The sequence below is a fragment of the Oryzias latipes genome, chromosome 5, assembly GCF_053564925.1.
Source record: "Oryzias latipes strain Hd-rR chromosome 5, Olatipes_Hd-rR_3.1".
Lineage (NCBI taxonomy): Eukaryota > Metazoa > Chordata > Actinopteri > Beloniformes > Adrianichthyidae > Oryzias > Oryzias latipes.
This window is the reverse complement of record NC_136241.1, coordinates 12917378-12939751: the sequence shown is the minus strand read 5'-3', so window position 1 is coordinate 12939751 and position 22374 is coordinate 12917378. Positions and strand designations below refer to the sequence as shown.

The 22374-nt window shown below is 39.7% G+C and overlaps 1 protein-coding gene across 1 annotated transcript; it reads right to left on the bottom strand.

The window, feature by feature from the left end:
* Positions 1-636: 636 nt before the first annotated feature.
* shmt2 (serine hydroxymethyltransferase 2 (mitochondrial)) lies at positions 637-22188 on the bottom strand. The gene is made up of 12 exons (XM_004068690.5): positions 21833-22188; positions 14627-14818; positions 10612-10691; positions 9457-9657; positions 9168-9249; positions 6272-6394; positions 5386-5525; positions 5133-5295; positions 4825-4924; positions 2998-3153; positions 2455-2562; positions 637-2341 (listed from the first exon to the last, which is right to left on the bottom strand). The coding sequence occupies exons 1-12, from the start codon at positions 21863-21865 to the stop codon at positions 2214-2216; spliced, it is 1506 nt and encodes a 501-aa protein (XP_004068738.1). The 5' UTR covers positions 21866-22188; the 3' UTR covers positions 637-2213.
* Between the last annotated feature and the right edge of the window lie 186 nt (positions 22189-22374).

Genomic DNA, 22374 nt, shown 5'->3' with positions numbered 1-22374 from the left:
CTTTTACAACAGCAGAGGGCAGATCAGAGGGAAATTCAAGCCTGTGATAGATGACCAACATTATGGGGAAATGTAGCAGATGGGTAATACTGTGTACGATTATGACAATTACCTCTGAAGAGTGCTTTTTCATAGCACTTTTTCTGGCTTATAATGCTATTCATATTAAAGAGGGATTGTAAAATCCTCTCTCCTGTTTAAATTGTGTTGTTTAGAAGATGAACTAAAAAAATGGAGTATTTCAGATTAATTAAATCATTTGTTATCGTGTTTTAATTTTTTCTAAGCAACGTCATATTTTTTTTAGTCTTGAAGGTAATTACATTTTGAAATTACCATGTAAATACTGTTTTATGTTGGCTTTTTCCATGAGTATAAACTAAAAGTGTTGTCTTCTTAGACAAATAAGGGACTACTACCAATTTATTTTGAGAAATAGAGCATAAGATATGCTCCACATGATGGTGTTTGGCAGCTTTTTTAGCTTGTGTGGACCAGTTATGCTTTAGGATTATTTTATCACGGATCCATCAAAACAAAAAATAAGTCATTTATATGTTAATGAAAAAAAACTTTTCATATTTTAAATTTGTGGTTTGTTTGTCAAATGTGATGCATATAAGAAATCCTCAGAGCTTCTGTGCAAGTAATCAACTTTTATTAGAACAGTTAAAATAAAAGTAATTTCAAACTCTGTAAACTTTAGTTCAAAACTGCTTCCGTGTGCAATCACAGATCTTTTCACAGATGATAAAGGCAGTAAATTAAATAAAACTACAGCAAATACTGTGTTTTGGCAAAACCATGTTTGCCAAATAATGGTTAGGAAAATTATTGTGAAAACAACTAAAAAAAAAAGAGTTTTTGCTTGTGGTTTGTGCTTTGTAACATGTCACAGACTGATATGCTATCTTCAAGATATTGGCAGAAAAAAAAGAGAAACTGAACTCTTCATTTGAAATCAGAAAAGATGAAGTATAAATGTTTGTTTTTTTTGCATAACAAATCAGCAAGAAATATGTCAGTTACTAAAAAATACACAGAAAAATTAACACTTTTTGTGGAAATACTAAAAGTAGCAGGACATATTAAAAGGTGATAATTTGGTAGTTCCATTAGAATACCAACTTTTTGCAAAATACAAAGTTTCATAGAAGAATTTTCTGAAAGAAATTAATTACAGGAAATGTATGGAGTTATTTTTGAGCCTTTATACCAAGTGCAACACTCACTTTTTTAGCGTAAAACTTGAAATATCTAGTGTGGTCAAAAAAATAATTTGGACTTGAAACAGAAAAACAGACGTCTGTGATTGGCTGGCTTGGGTGGCACATTTGTAACGCGGTGTTCTGCTTTGTTTCGAGTGCAGAAGAGAGAGAATTTAGTTTGGATTGCACATATTTTTAAGTTTCAAGTGCAAACTTTTTGAGCACCCAAAATTTTTAATGTTTTACACTGAAAATAGTGAGGGATGCGCTGGAATAATAGCACAAAATATCCCTCCATAGAAATGTACCTATGGAGATTTGTGATGCAATATGACACTATCCCACATAAATTTAGATTAAAGTCAAGTTTGAAGTTCTAAACAATCTGAGAACAAACTGTAGTGTTATTTTATCAATCTGTACCATGTAAAATATATTTATTAGTTTATGTTTTGTATAGTCTTACTCTGAATGTTCTACTGTAGAAAGAATTGGCTCAAGTTCTTTCCAAATAAAAGCTCTTTTTACAAAAATAGTTTGAGTGGATATTTAAAAACCAGAACCCCTCCAACACTGACTGACTGTCGTTCTTCACTTCATGAAGCCTCTTTTCTGAATGGCTTCAAAACCAAAAAGAAAAAAGAAAAAAGAAAAAGGGGGATGGGAAACATACACGGGATGTTAGTTAAGACTCTTTACTGAATAAGACTGATATTTTACACTAACAAGGTGTTGGTCTCTGCTTGAACTGAGATGTTTGCTTTTTTCCCCTCAGTAGAACGGTGTGAAGATGGCTGGAAAAGATCAAAAACTGCTCATCTTCCTTTAATTATGTATTTACCTCATGATGCTAACTGTATGCAGAGATACTCTGATAGTGATAGAAAGTAAAAAAAAAAGGCTAAAAACGTCAGCAGAATGAACAGCATTTTTTTCTGATGGTGTTTCTTCGTGCCTGTCTACCAACTGTCAACCCCTTCAAATCAAGACTCCGCATGTGCTCGTCTAATGGTCGTGAAAGCCCGGCATGGGGAACGGCCTGGCGAAGGCTTCAACCCGGAGTCGCAGGTCTGCAATACGAGCCACCGTCTCTGGATCCTGAAGGAGGAAGCTCTTGAAATCTTGAAGCTTTCCTGCAGTTGAAAAACCACAATGAAACTTTTCATCCAAGGTCATTTCAGGCTATTTTAGGTAGAAAAAAAAAAAGCTGCAGCTACAACTGTCTCCTTCTTCAAAGCAGACTCACCAGTCTTCTTCTTGACATCCAAAGCGATTTTGAAACCCTCATCTAGAAACTCCACCACTTGAACAAAATCATCTTCTTTGAACTGTCGGGAGGTCAGAGCCGGAGCGCCTAAGACCAAGAAAATACAACATTCACGTCGCTGGATACCCAAAAAAAAAAGACTTTTAAAAATAAACATTAGTGAATATCATCGCTATGAAGATGAAGAAGTGAAGTGCAGCAGAGCGCTGCGGTGCAGGTAAGAGTCTTGCCTTAGGACAAAGACGAAGGCTGCTGCTTTAAATTTGGCTCTTGAACTTCCTGACAGATGATTAAAAAGCCAAACATGTTGAATAAATAACAAACTGCTTGTGGCTTAATTTGTAGCGGACCATTTCAATGTGCAGAGCTATGAAGAAGTGAAAAAGAAATCGTATGCAAAGAAGAAGACAAAAGAGAATCCAAAACTCTGAACAGCAAAGTGGGAAGATCCATATCTGTCAGATTATTTCCAGATTACCGTGCGCACGTGTCAAGTCCATTCAGCAATAAGCTGCTCCTTACCGAGCCGGAGGCCCCCGGGGGTCAGGGCGCTTTTGTCCCCTGGGCAGGTGTTTTTGTTGGCAGTAATGGATGCCAGCTCCAGCACCCTCTCAGCCCGGGCCCCATCAATGCCTTTGGGCCGCAGGTCCACCAGAACCAGATGATTGTCTGTCCCACCTGGAATATTCAACATTTAAATCAATGAAATCCATTCTAAATGAGGGAAAGGGAGGGGCAAAGAGGTATGTCAGTCATCTATTGTGCAAGTTATCCTACTCAAAAGACTAGAAGGCATGTAATGCTCATCATAGATTTATCAGGAAATCACATAGTTTGACTTTTAAGGTATTTCTTTGTATAGCGGTTCAGAAAATATGCATTTGGTCAATCAATACTTTCTAATGCAACTCTAATTTGCAATGACAGAGGTCAAAGGTTTCCTGGATTCACACTGTAGCTGCTATTTTGGTCAATGCTTCCGTGCAGATCTTTTCAAGAGCTGTGATGCTTTGGGGCTGTTGCTGGGCAACAAGGACTTTTAACGTCCTTTACAGATTCTCTATTGGATTGAAGTCCAGAGAACAGGGCTAGACCATTACATAACCCAGAACTGCTTTTTACATAGCCACTCTTTTGTTGTGTTTGGGATCATTGCCATTTTAGGAGATCCGGCCACATTTCCTCCTCAAAGCTCTCGCTGATGGAAGGAGGTTTTTGACCAAACTCTCATCATACATGGCCCCAGTCATCATTTCATTCGTACAGATCAGTTGTTCGGCCCCCTTTGCAGAAAAACTAACCCCTGTGCTTCAAAGTGGGTTTGGTGCTTTTGGGATGAAACTCAGTATTCAGTATCCTGTGGCCCAAGCTCTATGAAGGCCATTGACCAGATCCTATTATGTTCTGGTCTGTTTTCTCCCCGATCTCAAGATCATTTGCTCTCCACCAGGTTGAGATCTATCATGGAGCTCCAGGTGGAAGGAGATCGTCAATGATCTTGTATTTCTAATACCGGTAATTGCTCCAACAATTGATCTCTTCTCTCCAAACGGCTCGCTTATCAAAGATTGGTTTGTCCCAGTCTTGTTCAGGTTTTCAATCTTGTCCCTTGTGACCTTTGACAGCTCTTTGGTCTCGATGAGGAGGTTATAGTCTGACCATTTAAGGGCGTAGACAGAACATCGGTTCAAACATGTGACATTAATACAGGTAATCAGTGGATGATGAAAGAACTTCTAAAAGAAGAAGTAACAGGTCTGTGAGGAATAGAATTGTTGCTTGTTTATAGGAGGTGAATCCTTATATTTTGCACCTTCATACTTTTTTCCTTAAAAAGAAGAATGATGTAAACATACGAGGCAAATCTGATAACGTTAATAATAATTAGTTAACACCCCTCACATCTACAGCAGATCACGTAAGTCTATTGTAACCGAGGTGAATATAATCATGAAAAAATGTGTTTAAATTCTTTTTTGTTGTTTAAATAAAACACAAATAGTAGTAGGAAGTACAAACTGCAGAGTCTGTATATTTTAGAGCATCTTTTGAAGGCTATACATCAAAAAAGAGCTGATAGCTGCATATTTAGTGTTTAACAGGATTCAAATATATGCTTACCTCACAAAGATACCACTTTCATCACATTTATATTGTTGACTGACAAGCAAACAGTGTGTGCATTAGGGTCTGCAGCACATCATGAATTTGAATGAAACTCTCCTGTAAGTGAGTTTTTGAACATTTCATTTGAACTTTTATTCGTTTTTTTCTCTGCAGTGAATCCACCACCCGCTCTAATTAAAAACTGGGTAAAGATGCATAAATGTATGAAAAAAGGTGGATTACCTGAAACAAGTGTGTAGCCTTTGTTAAGAAGAGCGTCAGCCATGGCCCTGGCGTTCTTCAGTACTTGAACGATATACTCCCTGAACATGGGAGACTGAGCCTGCAGACGGTAATGAAAGACTGTTGAGCGCTTTTATTAGCAGAACAAGAACTAATGAAAATGTTAAGATCCCTTATTAGTACCCAACACCAACACGCTTCCATTACAACATAAAAAACACAAACTGCTGCACAAGCAACCCGTTTTTTATCAGAAAATATCAAGGCAGGGTGCTAAGCCATTATCTTTGCGGTGCAGCTGAGCTGACCTGTCTGAGGGCTACGGCCACACCAGCGATGGCGTGGTTATGAGGTCCGCCCTGCAGGGAGGGGAAAACGGAGAAGTTGACCCTGTCCTCCAGGTCGTACAGGATTTCCTTCCCTTTCTTGTTCACTGAGCGCACCCCTTTGCGGTAGAAGATGAGGCCAGCCCTGCAGAGAACAGCCACCAGCGAACAAAGACCTTTACCTTTAATGGCTGTACTCCGTTTGGGCTTTCGGGGTCACACACGCTCTACCTACCTCGCTCCTCTGAGGGACTTGTGTGTGGTGGAAGTGACCAGGTCGGCGTGGTCAAAGGGGGAGGGGACAGCTTTGGCTGCCACGAGGCCACTAATGTGAGCCATGTCAGCAAGCATGTAGGCGTTGATATCTGTGCAGAGCTGTTCCAAAAAAAGGTGTGGGAGGGGTTAAAAACTTCATATAAATAAGGAACTGCATAGACATCATTCAACTGTACAGCAAAAAGACATTTTAGCATGTTTCTTGGCATAAACTGTACATAAAAACACTAAATGTAACTAAAAATGATGTGTTTCACCTTCATTTAGTAAGAAAAATGCCAATAAATTCAGATTGATTTAGCAGATTAACATTTAAATGTATTACTCTGCACCTATTAGCCATCCATGTCCAGCAAAAGCAGAAGATACTTCAGAAGGATGAATTACACAGTGAGACAGACTGAAGAGCCCCAAATATTATGGCAATACGTCCATGCTTTTGCCTGCCAACATTTTCTGAGAGAGGAAACTAGCAATAAATAGCTTGTTAATATCCAAACTCTTGCTGGCAGATGACCAGAATAAGTCTTCACAACGTTCCAATCAACATGAATTATCACGAAATCCACAATTTCTCTCATTTTTAAAGAGGATCTGTTGATTTTATAGAATAAAACAGGAAAGGGGGGTAAAATAAAATAAAAATTATGCTATTTAACCAACGACTGTTCTTCTAATGTTAATAATAGATGAAACACGGCCACATGAAATAGCACAGCAAATGAATCAGTGGGTTCATCGTCTAACACTAGTGACAGGGAAGAGATGTGCGCCTGTTCCGATGCACAGAAAGCAAGCAAGGAGATTTAAACGGCTCTGTTTGTTTATGAGGTGTCTCCTTTCACCTTCTTGATGCGGGCATAGTCAATGAGGCGGGCATAGGCACTGGTGCCAGCGATGATCAGCTTGGGCCGAAACAGCTTGGCCGTCATCTCCATCTGGTCGTAGTCGATGAGTCCTGTTGCAGGCTGCAAAAAGGGAGACCAGAAGAACAGGAGAGGAATATGAGATTAGCGGAAGTGCAGGCATCAAGGAAGAAGGGAAGGTGAGAAGATGAAAAAGGATTGTTAGATATCTGAAGATCAAGAAGCATCTACACAGAAGTGATGTTTTTTTCCCATGTGAGGCTAATTTGAAGCAGCTGCACCTTAAGCACTCTGGGTGACTTTAAAGGGAAATGGGATCTATTTTAGGTATAAATTTACACCTATCATATTATGGAGAAAGATGGAGCAATTTCAGTAATGCACCCATACTTATCCCAATTCAACCTTTCAGGGGTCTGCTCGGCTACAGTAATGAGGCTGAACAGATCAGGCTGGTGTCAAGACTCCCTGCTCCTTTCAATAAACTGGGCAATTTGGGAAACATGTTAGTTAATCCATAACACTGACCACTAAGTCTCACGGAATACGTCTCATGTGCCACCCTCCTACATTTGAACCCTCCAAAACAGACAAAAACCACCAAGAATAAGGGCGTCAGAAACAAAGAAACGAGTAGAAAAAAAGAGGAAAAGCTTTATTTATACAATCTGATCATCTTTCATCCAGAGAGTACATCTATAGATGCCCCCTCGTTCCATCAACTTGCTCATTGTGAAGACAGGGCCAGTGTTGCTGGCCAGCGTGTCGATTTCCCATTATCTCTCTCGCAGAGGATTTCTGCCTGCCCATACATCAGCAGGTTTGGACATGCACGCTCCCCATGCCATCTGTCAGCTCCTACCATCGTCACCAAACTACTGTGAGAGCCTCAAATACAATGAATATACCATAAACCCATTTTGCTAACAAGGAGGTAACAATAAGGACAAATCTTTCAGCAAACTTATATTAAGCCTGGTTTACTGTAATAAAACAATAAATCCTTAAATTTCTTTAAGGATTTGGACAAAAACAAGCGGTGAACTTTTCTCTGAACTGATGCTTTATTTAACCCATCGGAAAGGTCCGCATATATATATCTATATATATATATTAGGGCTGCACGATATGAGGAAAACTCGCGATATGCGATATTGGTGATTAATATTGCGATGACGATATAATTTGCGGTATATAAACAACCAAAAACATAATTTCCATTTCAATGCAACAGTATAAAAATTATACTCCAAATGACCCTTGTCGACATAGGAGGCAAACATCAAACATAAAAGGGCTCATTTGATTGATCAACAGCGTAAACGGGTCCTTCCGATTGGTTAAATGCATAAAGGGATGTATTTCATTTATTCAATATTTCAAGCTGCCATGAGTTTGTTTTGGGACATTTAACCCTTGTGCTATCTTAGATGACCCCACCCTTCCATTGATGTGTTCTCCCTACCATGACAAAGGTGGATAAAGGTGGAAAGATTTCATGTAATCCATGGACACCAGTGAAGATCACAAATCACTGAAGGAAAAAGGTTCAGTGCACTGTCTAGTGGGTCTAGATGACCCCACTCCCAATGGTAAAGTGCCTAGGATAGCACAAGGGTCAAGGTAACCATTTATTGCGATTTTCGCCGTCTTTTGCGGTATGCATATTGCACAGCTTGATGTCGCGATAACGATAAATTTGCGGTATATTGTGCAGGCCTAATATATATATATATATATACATATCGCCAAATATTGACTGCAACTGCAGCGGTGGAGCGGCGCGATGTGGACTATGTATTACATGCTTCACCACGTAACAAATAGTTCGCTTTTTGTGAGAAAAGCGATCCAATTTGAAAAACAAAAACAAAAACAAGAATTAAGGACCAAAAACTGGTTAATGTTTATTTCTTTTGTAAGTGACCATGGTATAAGCGGGTTAATGGCCTTCGAAGTGTGCATTATTACTTTTTAACGCACTTCGCGGAAGCAAACTGAACCGTCCTCCGCAGTTCAGGCTTCCACGGTGTGCGTTAAAAAGTGATAATGCACACTTCGTCGGCCATTAACCCTTACGTAACTGTATGTGCACAGTATGTAAGTAGTAACTGTTGGACTGAAGTTTTAGATGTTTCAGGCATTCCATGGCAGGAGGGTTGGGCCCCTAAGGCCCCCACTTCCGACTGATGCTACACAAACCACACACCACTAGCACCTTTTGAGCTCTCCTGCAGGTGGTGGGCCCGTGGGAAGGACCCCGGCCACCGGGTGCTTGCTTGCAAGCCCCAACCCCAGGCCTGGCTCCAGGCATCTGTTTTTGGTACCTCATGAATGCCTCCCTAGAAAGGTGTCCCACCAGGAGATCCTGAGCAAGTCCCCGGACCCGTTAAAGAGACGACATCTCTTGGTTGGCATGAAAACGTCTTGGGACCCCTACCCCAGAGGAGCTGGAGGAGGTGGCCGTATGAGGACTGTCTGGGCATCTTTGCTTGGACTACTGCCCTCGCGACCCGGTCCCACATGTTAAATGGGTGTTACATGGATTTTGTGTTTGTGCATTTTCATCAAGTTACAAACTTGTCTTTTTATGCTAATTATACTATACTTATACTAAACGATGTTCCAGTTTTTATCTGTTTGTGACTCCAAGCAGTCCGAGTCTGGTTCCACTGGAGCTTTCTCAGTAGACTTCCCTCTCCACTGTCACGTTTGGGTTCTTCATTCCATTAACGTTTTCTTCAACTGACTTGTGTACAAAGTTACAGAGCTTTAGAAGTCAGCTATTAACGAGTAAATATATTTCTATAACATCAAAACAATGAAATTCCAAAACAAGAATTAAACATGAAAACAAAAAAGAGACGTTACTTACATTTAACTTGTAAGGCATGGACTCAAAATAGATGGATGTTGCAGAGATCCTCTTTACATCAGACATGTATCCATGGGTTAGACTGGGATGAAAAACCAAAACAGAAGTCAACAACGATGACATATTTTTAGTCAAATTTAAATATGAAATAAAACATACAAAGCTTTTCAGAATCTCCAGGACAAACAATGATGCTAACCACCAAAGAAACAGGAGCAGCTTTGAGTGAGAAGATACTAGAAAAAGGTGCTAGCATGACGAGAAAAAAGGAAAAAGAGAAATAACTGACTGTCCGCCGTCAGGAAGGTCCAGCCCCATGATGCGGTCGTGGGGGTTTAGAACGGCTGTGTAGGCTGCAAAGTTAGCTGGAGAACCAGAGTACGGCTGGACGTTGATGCCCCACTTTTCTGGGTCCAAGTCAAAGGCTTCCAGAGCTCGCTTTTGACAAAGAAGCTCAATTTGGTCAACCACCTCTGCTCCACCATAGTATCTAAAGGAAGGTTTGCAAAGAGATAAAAGGAAAAATAAAATAAAAAATCTAAAAGGAAATAAACAAAAGGTGGAACATTATTTATTTATTTCTTACATCCCTAAAGTCTTTTGTTTTCCTTGTCAGGGGTTTGCAGTAAAATTGTTTACACGGTCTTATGTGCCGATAACATAAGGATTAACTGGATGAAAACTGGATCCATTTATGCTCGGAATCTAAATGCAGTAGTGAGGGTTGTGGGTCTGCTCCCCCTGACTGTCCTGTCATGCTCCTACCATCAGCTCCACATGGGATTAGCCGTTTTTTAAATTGCTCTAGTTCTGTGTCTAGTTATGCATAGCAGCTCGGGTCCTTGGATAGACAACTTAACCAAAGGTGTTTACTTAGCAGAGGGAAAAAAGAGGTTTAAACAATCAAAGCTGTGAGTGAAGAACTAAAACACACTTTTCTTCACCTAATTAGCTGAAGAATTTGCTGCAAGCTACAACTAGAATGTATGACAAGACTATTCCTATTTAAAGTCGAAAGCAATAAATTAAACACAAAAAATTTTGGAGCTTCTTCATCATCTGCACAACAAAAGCAGAGATAGTTTACTGCTAGACATTTGGGTCAAATTGAATAAATGGCTGATTTTAAAACCCAAAACAGAGCAGTGTTTACCCCACAGTTAAACAGCAGGAATGGACCTTGATCATCGTTACTAAACAATGATAAAGGGACATTTTCAAAATAAAAGCAAAAAGTAGATATTTCTAACTCATGTAACTTGTTGGGCATTTTCTTTGGGAAAAAAAAAAGTATAAACTTGGTGGGAAGTTTAAAGTTTAGGCCATTGCTGTTCAGTTACGATGAAAAATGTTATGCTTAGTACATCTGTAGAGAATTTCTCAAGCACTACGTGTAAAAGCAGGATCTGTGAGCTGAAGTGTGTCAGAAAGAGGGCTGGCTCACCTTCTCCCCGGGTAACCTTCAGAGTATTTGTTGTTCAGACAGGAGCCTTGAGCTTCTAGAGCGGCTCGACTGCAGAAATTCTGCGATGAAAATTCACACACAAACAAATGCACACTTGGATCAATGACCAAGAAAGGACAAGGACAGCAAATTAAAGTGTGTTAATTGATGGTGAGAAATCCCTCCTTTAGCTTGAAGTAATCATTAAAGTATTGAACCTCTGGACTTGGATAGACTAACACAGCACTTCACAGTTCTTCCTGATCCACTGCTGGAGAATAAAACACAGTACACTCAATGTTTCTACATGTGTTTAGGTTAGATGCAGACTTTTGAAGAAAAGAACAGCCTGTTACAGTCACAACTTCCATCAGTTTTAGATCAGCATCAAACTTAACGGGTTTGCAGGGGGAAAAAAAAGACCTTTATCCTAAGAATTTCATTCAGTAAAGTTGTTTTTTTCATATCAGGTAAATGTGACAAAATCAGAACCCAGGGAGGATGTGTGTCCTTTTTTCTGACTCTTAACTTACTATTACTCACCCACAAGATCCATTATGAGAGCTTATACATTTCTCATAATGGATAAAGTTATAAAAAGTTATATACTCTGACCCATCATCACTTCTTAAGAAGATTTCAAAGTTTTCCGTGCATAGGTGAAAACAGCTCAGGCTTTTTTATTCCATGGCTACAACACTAATCATTTGCCACAGCCACCATAACAACCACCGTTTATGAATCCACTGATAAGAAGATCTAACAGAAATGTACACAGACAAACGTCTTCTTCACTCTCTCCTTCAGCTGCTCGGTGAGTGCGCCGTATCGGAGTGTTTATGCTAATGCTTCACCTCAGAGCAAAGGGGAGATCAAGGGAGATAACAGCTCCAGTGACAGCTTTCTTCTGCTTCTGTCTGTCATGCAGACAAGTGTGCATATATTAGGATGGAAGATGCACTTGCCTCACAGAGTGTGTGTGTGTGTGTGCGTAGATGTCATCATGCAGAAATGTCTGTGTTCTCATTCAAAGAGGGCCTACCCGACTGTCCTGTGATATTCCTTTAAAAGCGCGAGTTAAGGAGAAGGTAGAGTGAAGATATCAGTTAAATCTCACACTAAAGCAATGGGCCTGTGTGGAAGACGGACTGATATATACTAAAGACAACACAGGCGGAAAACAACAGCCAAGTACGAAACCTTTTCCTGCCTTCTGATGAGCAAAACTCATATTAACACAATGTAAAACAAAGGCACTTCTTTTGTTGAGTAAAAACAGGCATGAAATTCTTCACAGCACTTTTAACATTTTTAACATGCCATTTATTATATTAAAACTCATTGAGTACAAGTTAATATATTTCTAGGACAAAGCGGCCAAAAAAAACCTCAGTAAAACAAACAAAATAAAATGATCTGAATATCAACCTTAACCCCTCCACTGTGGATTTTTTACTTAATCTTGCATATGTTGGCCTTTTATAAGACTAACTAAATACAATGATACAATTAAAAAATATGTACATCAATTTTTCTCAACGTCTTTTCTTTTAAAAACTAAGAATTACAGCGAGGAAGTGAGCAAGATTAAATTTAATTGATTTGTAACCGTACAGCCGTAATGCTTTGATAAATATTTGTGACTTTTTTGGGGGGAAATCCTTTGGGCAGGACTTTTCTTTGTTTTGATAAAGTAAATAAACGTTTTTAAAATCCAACATCTACCAATTGCAATTGATTTTGTTGCCAGATTCTTGACTTTTTTAAAAGCCAATGCATAATTAGCAGAAAGAGTTTAAATCTGTAATTCTTTTAAACTTTGGATACATTTACTTCACACTAAAATAAAATAAAAATTGTTTTTGAGATTTAAAAATAAAAAAATCAACAAATTGAGTGCAGCATCTCTGTGGGTCACACAGTGGAAAAGTGGACTGCCTCTTTGTCATCTGGCTGTGTGACTACAAGCATCGTTTTCAATGCACTTCTTACTGTTCCCGTATCAGCTGAAAGGGTAACGTTTTAAAAAACAAAGAGAAGTCAGCTGAGGAGGAAGGTTATCTGAGCTGCAAAGGATGTCTAAGGAACGTGGCAGCAAATGGAGGCAGCACTTCTGTATCTTCCTTAAATTATCTTAAAATCTTGAATTTACTTTTGTTCAAGAAATGTTTGTAACAAGTGTCTACGATTATGATTCTTCTAAACTTCCCAGATTTCTTTGAAGTCTTTTCAATGCTTTGTTGATCTCCAGTTATTTTTTGTTTTCTAACACAGTGTATAAAAGGTTGTTCCTAATTTCCCAGATTATTCAATGCGCTAAATTCGCAAAAATAAAATAATAAAATGATATCCCCAAAAAAACCTGTCAAACCTAAGGCTAACATTTTTTTCTAAAGACTAGTTAGTTGCCAACAATTTTAAACATCCAATAGCTAACTGAAAGTAGCCGCGGTTACATGGGCAGAATATCTTGATCGGATCACTGGTCGGGTTAAAATTCACCCGTGCACATGGGCACAGAAAACCTTTTTCCGATGAGAACAAACGTTCTCATGGCTCACACTTTCGGTCGAAATGAATAATTTGGGCATGAGCAGTAGAGTAAAATCACTCGGATGAGTAAATAAGTCCAGTTTTAAAAAACCCGCTGCCACAGACAGACAGCATGTGCAGCAGCTCCGTAATACGAGACGATCTTGCAAACGTGCTTTTATTAATGTCATGAATATTATGAAGCGCCTGTTCGCTCATCGTTATATTTAATCCGTGTGGTCAGTGCTTTTTTGTGGAAGAACGAAGCTGGAGAAGGGTTAAGACAGGCTAACACGCTAACATCATTAGCCTTGATGGACAGAAAATCCAGGACCGTGCGAGAAACGCAGCAATCTGCAGCTTGGCTGCACGTAAATGTCTGGGAATAACATCAGCCTTTATTTTGTCGGGACACAACTGGAAACACAAATCCACGTGATTGAACAGTTTCTGTTTACTGTATTTCTGCTCTGAAAAGTTCACAAACCGCCCCAAAGCCACTCTGTGAGGTAGCGGCCCGAGCTCTGTTCGAACACGGTTCCTCCTGAGTCCTGCAGCCGCTAACCCAGAACGGCGGGACGGCTCGCAGTCTGAATTCTCCCACACATAACAAAACAACAAAACGCACACGTAAAAAAGCACCCCCCCCCCCCGACACAAAATTATTAATCCGGCTGCTCTGCTAATTCGGGTGCCAGTGGACCGAGTGAGTGCGGGGGGGCACGAAGCGCTCCTGCCCCGCATCTCCCTTGTGAGGGGTGTAAGAGAGGGGAGAGTCAGCGGGGCGAGAGCGGGGCGAGAGCGGGGCGAGAGCGGGGCGAGAGCGGAGCGGCGCTTTTCACGGGGCGTCCGCAGAGCAGCTGGTCGGTAATTTCTGAGCTGAAAGGCTTTCTCTCAGCGAAACACCGTCTATGCATGACGTAAACCAGAGCAGTAGTGACACACGATCGGAATGACCGTTTGCATGCCCCACGATCGGATAGACGACACCTATCTCGATGGGAAAAAAATTCTGATCCTGTCCAACACAAAAAGCCTTCAGCTCTAATCTGTTTGCTCAGCTGTTGGACAGAACAAGTTTAAAAAAAAAAAAAAAAAAGGAAAGAAATTCTGATCCGAACGAGTCTGACCGGGGCAGAGTATTCCGAACGGCGCGTTTACATGACGCATTTTCTTTCCGATCAGGCGTTCATTCCGATTACTTTTGCCCATGTAAAAGCGGCTACTGATACCTCATGTCTATCCTTTTTATTTTTGCCAAACTTGCAAAACGGAGGCGCCCTTAGCAACCTCACACGCCAAAAGACAACGGATGTACTGCCCATTTCTGCAGGATGAGCGGATCCTTACACTCTATGCATTTCATAGACTGGACATTGTGCTAAATGAACAAGAGTTTTACATCACACGATGGCTTGAGTGTTTAGAAAAAAACAGGAATTGGTTTAGAAAACCCTTGACATCCATTGTGCAGCTGCTGTACCTCAGAAGCAATGAGCTCCAAACCACGGCACTGCCGGTCCTTCTCCTTCAGCAGGAGAGCCCACATTTCAGGGTCATCCTCAGCCAGGCTCTCCTGACCGGTCCAGGAGCGATCTTCATCCGCAGTGCAGGTGGCAGCGTGGGATTGCTGCAGACGCACACTGAGGCGGACAGGGGCCCGCTGGCACAGGGGCTACAAAACAGCAAAAATAACAGTGAACAAAAAGGTGAACACAAGATGATTGGGGATCACATCAGGCAAATAGTTAAACCTTAAAATAAGCCAAAAACACATGAAACAGATCATTTCTCCAGAAGAAAACTATCGTATCACATTTGGCAACACCCAGATATGTTGTACTTGACTGAAGGGGGAACTTGAAGTCATCCTGAAAGCCTTTCTTTTCCTCTCTAACTCCAATATGTAGGGTGGTATAATTAGCAGCCAGTGTGTTTGCATGATACCAATAATCAGTTCTGCTCCATCAGCACTTCCACCAACTGGGGGACTGACTTCAACAGCCGAGGCATTGTAGAGAACAGATTCAGCATTTCTTGCTTATCTAATCTGTAATGGGGGCCGGTAAGTTCTGCTGCTGCAAACGCCTGATCACAAGAGCCCACAGTCAAAAAATTTTTACTGACTCTTTTGAAAATCTGAAATCCACACTGTGGTCAGTTCTGCTTCTCTCCCTCTCTGCTGGCAGTTAGAGAAGCTGCGTTTTCCAAGATAAAAGCACAAAGCGTCTCCATGCAAAGGAAAAGGTTCAACGAAGAGACCAAACAGACCAACTGCACTTAGGAAAACCCCGCCTCTTCCTAACTTTGAATGAACATTTATGATGAGTGAGACTTTGATCAGATCCCACCACTGGCTGTGGTTTTCATGTGTAAGGCACTGTGGCGTGAAGGACTGCTTTCCTTTAATGGGATCATTAAAAAGCAATTAAAACCAGACTTAGGACCAGGTGAGAACATCTATAAGGGGTAAAACACTTGCTCTTTAAAATATTGCATCTTCTCATCTGAAACACCGGTGGGTAGTTTCAGCCTGAAAAAGTGGTGTTAAGGGAATTCAACCATCATTAGGTCTCATGTGTTTTATCTAAGTAACCCCTCCCTGTTGGGTTACTGTAAAATGTGAGCAGTTAACAGGTTCTGCTAATTTTTATAAAGGTCTGTCATGACCATTGATGTGTATTACTGGATTGGCCGTCACGTGATATACGACGTGACACACGCGTGCCGTTACTATGCATCAAGTCTTCCAGAGTGAAGAACTGAGGAGGTCCGAACAAGTACGCAAAGAATCACAAAAGGGGGGACACCGTGTTTTCCAATCAACAGCAAAAACACTACCAACAAAATAATCAAACTGAGAGAAATCATCACAGGATAGTTATCACATTTTATTAGAGAGAAATCTGGCTGGGAAGCATGACGTCTGTGCTAAAGTGGGTGCTAGCGAGTAGCATGCTAGTTTGGTTCTTCGATGTATATTGTTTATTAATGTTATTAATGTTCAATGTTTTAATATTTTAAAACATAACTGATGTTATTCAAACGGATTTACGTGCCACTAGCACAAAAAGGGATGGAAGTTCATGTTGGCCCCGCATAATTTGTGCAGCAAAGATGCACATTGCTAGTGCATTGCACGCACATATTTTTAAGTGCGTACAAGGCAGAAAGAAACTATACGCAAGTAATTTTTGAAATAAGTGCGGCCAGTGTTGAATTTCTTTCTTTCTTGGCCTCACTCACCGAAGGAAGCTGTGCCCTGAAACTTTAACCTGACAATATATAGGCAATATCATTGTGTTTGGAATCTTAACAGTTACGTAGGTGTATTTGACGTTATGATACATGTTCTTAAGCATAACCTTTTTTTTTCTTGTTTCAGCCAAAGATGCCAGCTGAGAGGAGGAGGCTTATTTTTCACAAAGGACTATAAAATTGTCTATTTGAATGAAAATTTTAAAAGCAACTGACAGGTATTTTTTCCATGGAGGTAACACAAAATTAGTAAAAGATAATAAAAGTTGTAGTGTCAAACTGTTTTTTTTAATTAAAATCGATTTACAGATTAACCTTTAGAGATAATAATTTTTTAAACAAACCACGATATCCACACTTGAATTTGAGCTATGTTTTATGAAAATCAGTTCAGAAATAAGTAAGCTCGCCTCAATTTTGTGGTTCATGCCTCCTTGTCCCAAACTGGAACAGCAGGGCTCTGCTGACATGACTCAATGCATGGCAATGGCGCCTGCATGTGCACCACACTGATGGGGCTGAAGTTGGCGTCTGATTTCTCTGTTTCCACTTTGACAGTTATGGGTTAAGGGAAAATCTATTTCACATTTTAATGGTTCCTACACAAAACCTAGTTTACAAATAAAGCTTAAACCAGGTGCAGATATTTTACAGACTGGTCCATAAAAATATTGTCTGATATTAATCCAGTTCACGACCTGAAAAAGGTTGGGCACCACTGCTTTAGAGGATTTTCAGAGACAGCCTGGGAATGAGAAAACAAACCAATACCATCAATATTGAGGTATTTGACCTCTAAAATGAGCGCCATCAACTCTTCAAACCTGTGAAAACAAAAACGTTCTAAAGAAAAACACAGATAAATGGCATCCTGTATGTTCTCAGTAATGTAAATGAAGAAGTTCTAATATGGCCTGCCTGTTAAAATGCTTCCAGTGTGGCAGAGGGTACGGAGGTGACACACGCAGGGAAGCAACTTACACATAATTACATTTTCTAACAGTCTGCAGCCTGGCCTTATGTCACAGGTGGCAATAGTGAAGGTGGAAAAGGAAAGAGAAGCAGGGAATACAGGTCGAGTTGCCTCAGAGGACACCTTTGTTACCAAGAAATTAGATGGGTCATTAAAGCTTGACATGAACTGTCCTTCGCTGTCTGTGTTTCTGCTTGGGTAGATAAAAGCCAAGGAAAGGGACAGCCAAAAATATGCTGTTTTGGAACTATTCATAAAAGCAAAATGTGTACTGGTAGATTTCTTTTTTTAACGCCTCCACTTAAAGAATTTCCCCTTCCACCTCATTTGTTGCTTATGCATCTTAGAAAACACATCTTACTCAGTATGCCTGAACATGTAGAAACTTTTTTTTCAAATATCATATATATGGCTTCTAAATGGAAGAGTTCAAGCCTCCATCAAATAAAAGAGTCCTTGTTGCTCAGATCTGTATTTTCTGACTTCATTTACAATCTCTGATGATTACAGGAGATTAATTGATAAATACAAGTGAAAAGGTTCCAAGAAATATGAGACTCAAGATGAAAGCACCAAATATGTCACAGAAAAACTATTTTAAGATACAGATTACAGCTCTGTTTGAAGGTGAACTTCATAAAAAAAACACTCTGTTGTAAGAAAAAGGGAGCAGAAAAGGCCACATCAACTCACGTGCTGAGTGGGAAACAATAGCGAGGTAAGAGATGTGCAAAGATACATTATCTGGACGGCTCCCTCATTTCTGTCAAACCTCAACGCTCTCCAAACAACAACAGAGGAAAAGGAAATGGAAAAAGGAAATCATTTCATTAATTCCTGTTCTGTATCATTTTTGCCCATTTCCCAGCTAACTCCTGAGACGAGTTTTACAGATGACTGCCGTCCATCAGTGGCTGCGACACACAGCAATCATCACAGTAACACAAGACAAACAAACAAGACACGCGCCAAAAAAAAAAAAAAAGGGAAGAGAAGCATCAACAGACAGTAATCCATCAGGCTGACACTTGGATGTCCATTTGCTGTCACAGGCTAATGGCTGAACTGTCCATTACAAATGGGCCTAGTATTCACTCTAGGTGACAGTAGACTGAGAACAGTGGAGATCCAAAGTGACCCAAAAGGTCAAAACTGTCTGGGTCAAATCTTTGTCTTGGTGAAGTTCCTAAATGCTCACCAAGTCAGGGGGATGAATCTTGAATCCTGTGATCTTCTCACATTAAATATTGGATTATAATGCTACTTTCGCACCAGGCTTGATGATCACTTCCAATAAAAAGTCTATGTTAACTCAAGTATATGTGTGTTTTGGGCTGCCACATTCAAACTATTGCACTCATGCATCACTAAGCTGCATTTAAGTTGTTTTAATGGCTCGTGGTGGCTAGCTAAAGTATCTGAAATAACTGCTTGTTTCTTTTATCTCTATTTCTATTATTTATCTTTTTTATAGTTTTTTTGTTTTTTTCTGCCATTTACATTTACAATAAAAATGTCATTAAAAAGTAGAAGGTTTTCACAATTTTAAACATAAAAAACGAGTTTGACATTGAAATCATTGTTTTTGAGCTCTGTGCAGTTTCTTTACTTTTTCAGGATCAGAGTTTTGGTGCTTCCATAAAACAATAATACAATTGTTTTTGTTGGGCTTCAACCCTGGCCACTTCACTTAAAGAAGGCTAATACTTTCAGCTCAAACTTCATCACTCGCTTTTTAAATATGTAGGAAAAAGAAGCTCCTGGATAATAGGGAGCTTGTAAAGTTGCTTCGAGAAAAAGAATGCAATTGATCATTCTTTCACTTTCGCTGCTCCTAATCTTTGTGTTACAAATCATCGCTTACCCTACCTGAGCTTATTCAATTTTTTTAACCGTGTCTTTTTTCTAAATTAGTTTAAGTTTAGGAAACTGTCCAATTTTCTTACTCCAATGCGTCTTGTTGGCCTCAGTCTGCCAGGAAGACCTAAATTTAATAGAAGCAATAAAAAAGCAACAAAGTCAGTGAATCACACTAATCCAAATCCTGTGAGGACACATGCTTTTCATACTGATCCAAAACCGTCCCGTCTTGTGAGCACATCACAATATGTTTAACCACTTAGCAAAAACAAAACCACAGGAAAACCATGTGAAGTCTTTTTAACAGAAATCACACTAAAATCGTAGTCACATGCATTCTTACGAGTCAACCCACGTACGGGTGCTGCAGCTTTTTCCAGGCCTGTGGAGGGTCGTAGACAGGAGCGGCCACAGGTGTGTCTTGCAGTTCCCTTGAGGCTCCTGCAGCCGTCTCCAGGGATGTCGTAAAAATGGAACGTATGATTGAGGTGCATGTGGCAAATGAATCGTGAAGTATTCGTAAGGCGAATGCAAGTTGCTCATCCTTATCAAGAACAGGGGATGCTGTCAAACGGTTTCCTTGTGACGCACTCTAGTCATTCGTAAAGTGCTCGTAGTGGCCCCTTACTGACGGCGTGCAAATGCTAAAAAACCCAGGGTGTGCATGTGACAAGCTTGATAGTATACTCACACAAACTACACTAATATCGTAAATTCTAACAGTCAGGCTTTCTTATTTGAACAGCACAAACGAGCTCCTTGTACAGGATTTTTCCATGCACGTTGTGTGGAAACATCCGCACAACGTGCATGCATCTCACCTACCTCCTTGGGTGTTGTATAAGTCTACGCTACAACCACTCGTCCACAGCATGTCCATTGGTGCATAAACATTTTTGGCATGCAGGATAACCAAGCAATCTACAACTTTGAAATTTTCTGCAGGCCACCTGCATGCCCCGAACAGGTTTGCCCCTTTTTTGCCCACAGGCAGCTTGTATCCATTCGTTAGGGTAACTGTAACTAAGACTTTAGGAAGTGCATGGAAAAGTAATGACTACTAGGTCTGAGTTCTTGCAACATACTAAAAAAAATAAAAAAATAAAAAAAACTGTGTTCAAACTTGACACAGTCTTATCATATCGGAGAAAATCTGTAGAATTTACAACTCCTAAATGGGTCAAAAGACCAAAATAGAGCTGCTAATCAACCGACCTCTGTCTGACACCTAACTGATCCTGCAGCTGATCAGTTATGAACCTGTTAGCTGAATTTATAAAGGGTATGCACTGTGTATGAATATTTTGTCAAACTATGAAGTCCTTAAGTCTGCCTTTGCATGACAAAATCTTCTCAGATACAATTCAGCAGATTTGCTGGTACCGGTAAATATAACCTCTGGGAAGCTGTTGACGCAGGCAGAAGTATAAAAGCTGGTCCAATTTATCTACAGTATGACTTCCTCATGATAAGCTGTTAATATTCATCCTCGGGCTACTTGAGAACCTTTGAGGCTCATTCTGCACCTTGAACATATCTGGATAGAAATATTCTGAGTCATTGTTTTTTTAAAACATTTCACTGTCTCCATTTAGTGCAGAAAAAAAAGGGAAAGAAATAAGTTGAAGAAAATAAGAAGTTGAATACACTAACATCTTTATAATCAGTTCACTGATTACGTATAACAGGTGGGTAATAAACACAACATTCAAATGATTATAACAGCTAATTTCCCATTATAATTGCACTAATGAAACTCATTCTCACGACTACAGGAGGGATAACAGGATGCAAATTAGGTGTCAGTTCAGACATCAATGTAAAAAAAAACGTATTCTCACATATATCCGTGAATCTACAAACAGTTAGAGCACATATTAAACAGATGCAGCAAACATATTGTCACATTAATATGTTAACTCTCTTGCTTTTGAGGTTGAAGTTCAGCATAACTCTCATAAAGAGTAAAATAACCAGACAATCAATATCTAGCATGTAATAATAACTCTTTAATTCCATATATATTTGTATTTTCGTTCTAAACAAATAGGCTGTTAATTCTTCAAGAAGTTTTTTGTTTTATTTATTTTTACATGTGCTTCTAAAAATACCATTTATATACAGATTACATTATTAAAAAATAGCAAAATTGTCTATTTGGTGAAATTGTTTGTCGATTTGATTAACAAATGCTTTTTTCAAAAACACTTGGTGGAAACCAGACTGTTAGTTTACTCCAGTTTCCTCATGATGACACTGAGCGCTTAGTGTTGCATCATTGCATAAACACAGCACAGCAGCAGCTACATAACTTAACTAACACTCTAAGCTAGCCGGTAGCTTTTAAGCTAACATTCCTCATAGTGGAAAAAACAACAACAATGTAATGAAAAAAAAGAAGGGTCAACCAGTGGCGTATTAGTGCAAACCGTGTCCTTTAAATCACCACACAACGAATCGTTACGAGCCAATCATGTGGTTACTTACTTCGCTTCCATGACAAGTTAGCACGAATCCAAGCTAGTTCGCTCGTGCAGCAGCGCCGATAGTCACCAACACCGTAAAGACATTTATGGTTAAAGTTAAGTGTGCACTTACCCGCGTGAGTTGTCTCAGAGCAAAAGTCAGCATGTTTAGGGTTGCAGGATCACAGCAAGAAGCGGCACTCCAAACACACCAGGGACACGCACGGCAGGCTGCTTGACGTTACCGCTTACGTGATGTTACGTTCTCCTGCCGAAAGGGTCGATGGGAAGAGTAGGCCGTTCGTGTAACCAATGATTGCGTGTAACTCACTCAGTTAAGGAAGTGATGTTTTTTTTTATTTCAATTTAACTAATTTTGCCATCTTAAAACAGTTATCTTAAAATACAACAAAGGCAAACATTTTGAATAACTAAAGCACTGCCTGAATTTTTACTTCAGAAACGGACCCTTGCCATAACTGTAGCAATAGAAGTTAACATTTTTTATTATGTTTTTTTAAATCATATTTTTTATTCACCTATTTATTACATTTATTTCTTACAGTTTTTATTATATTTAGCTTTAATGTACAGTGCTTTGTTAAAGTTTTATTTGCGTTCTTTATTAATAAAGACGATAATGATGATATCTACATAAAATACGATTTAAAGAAA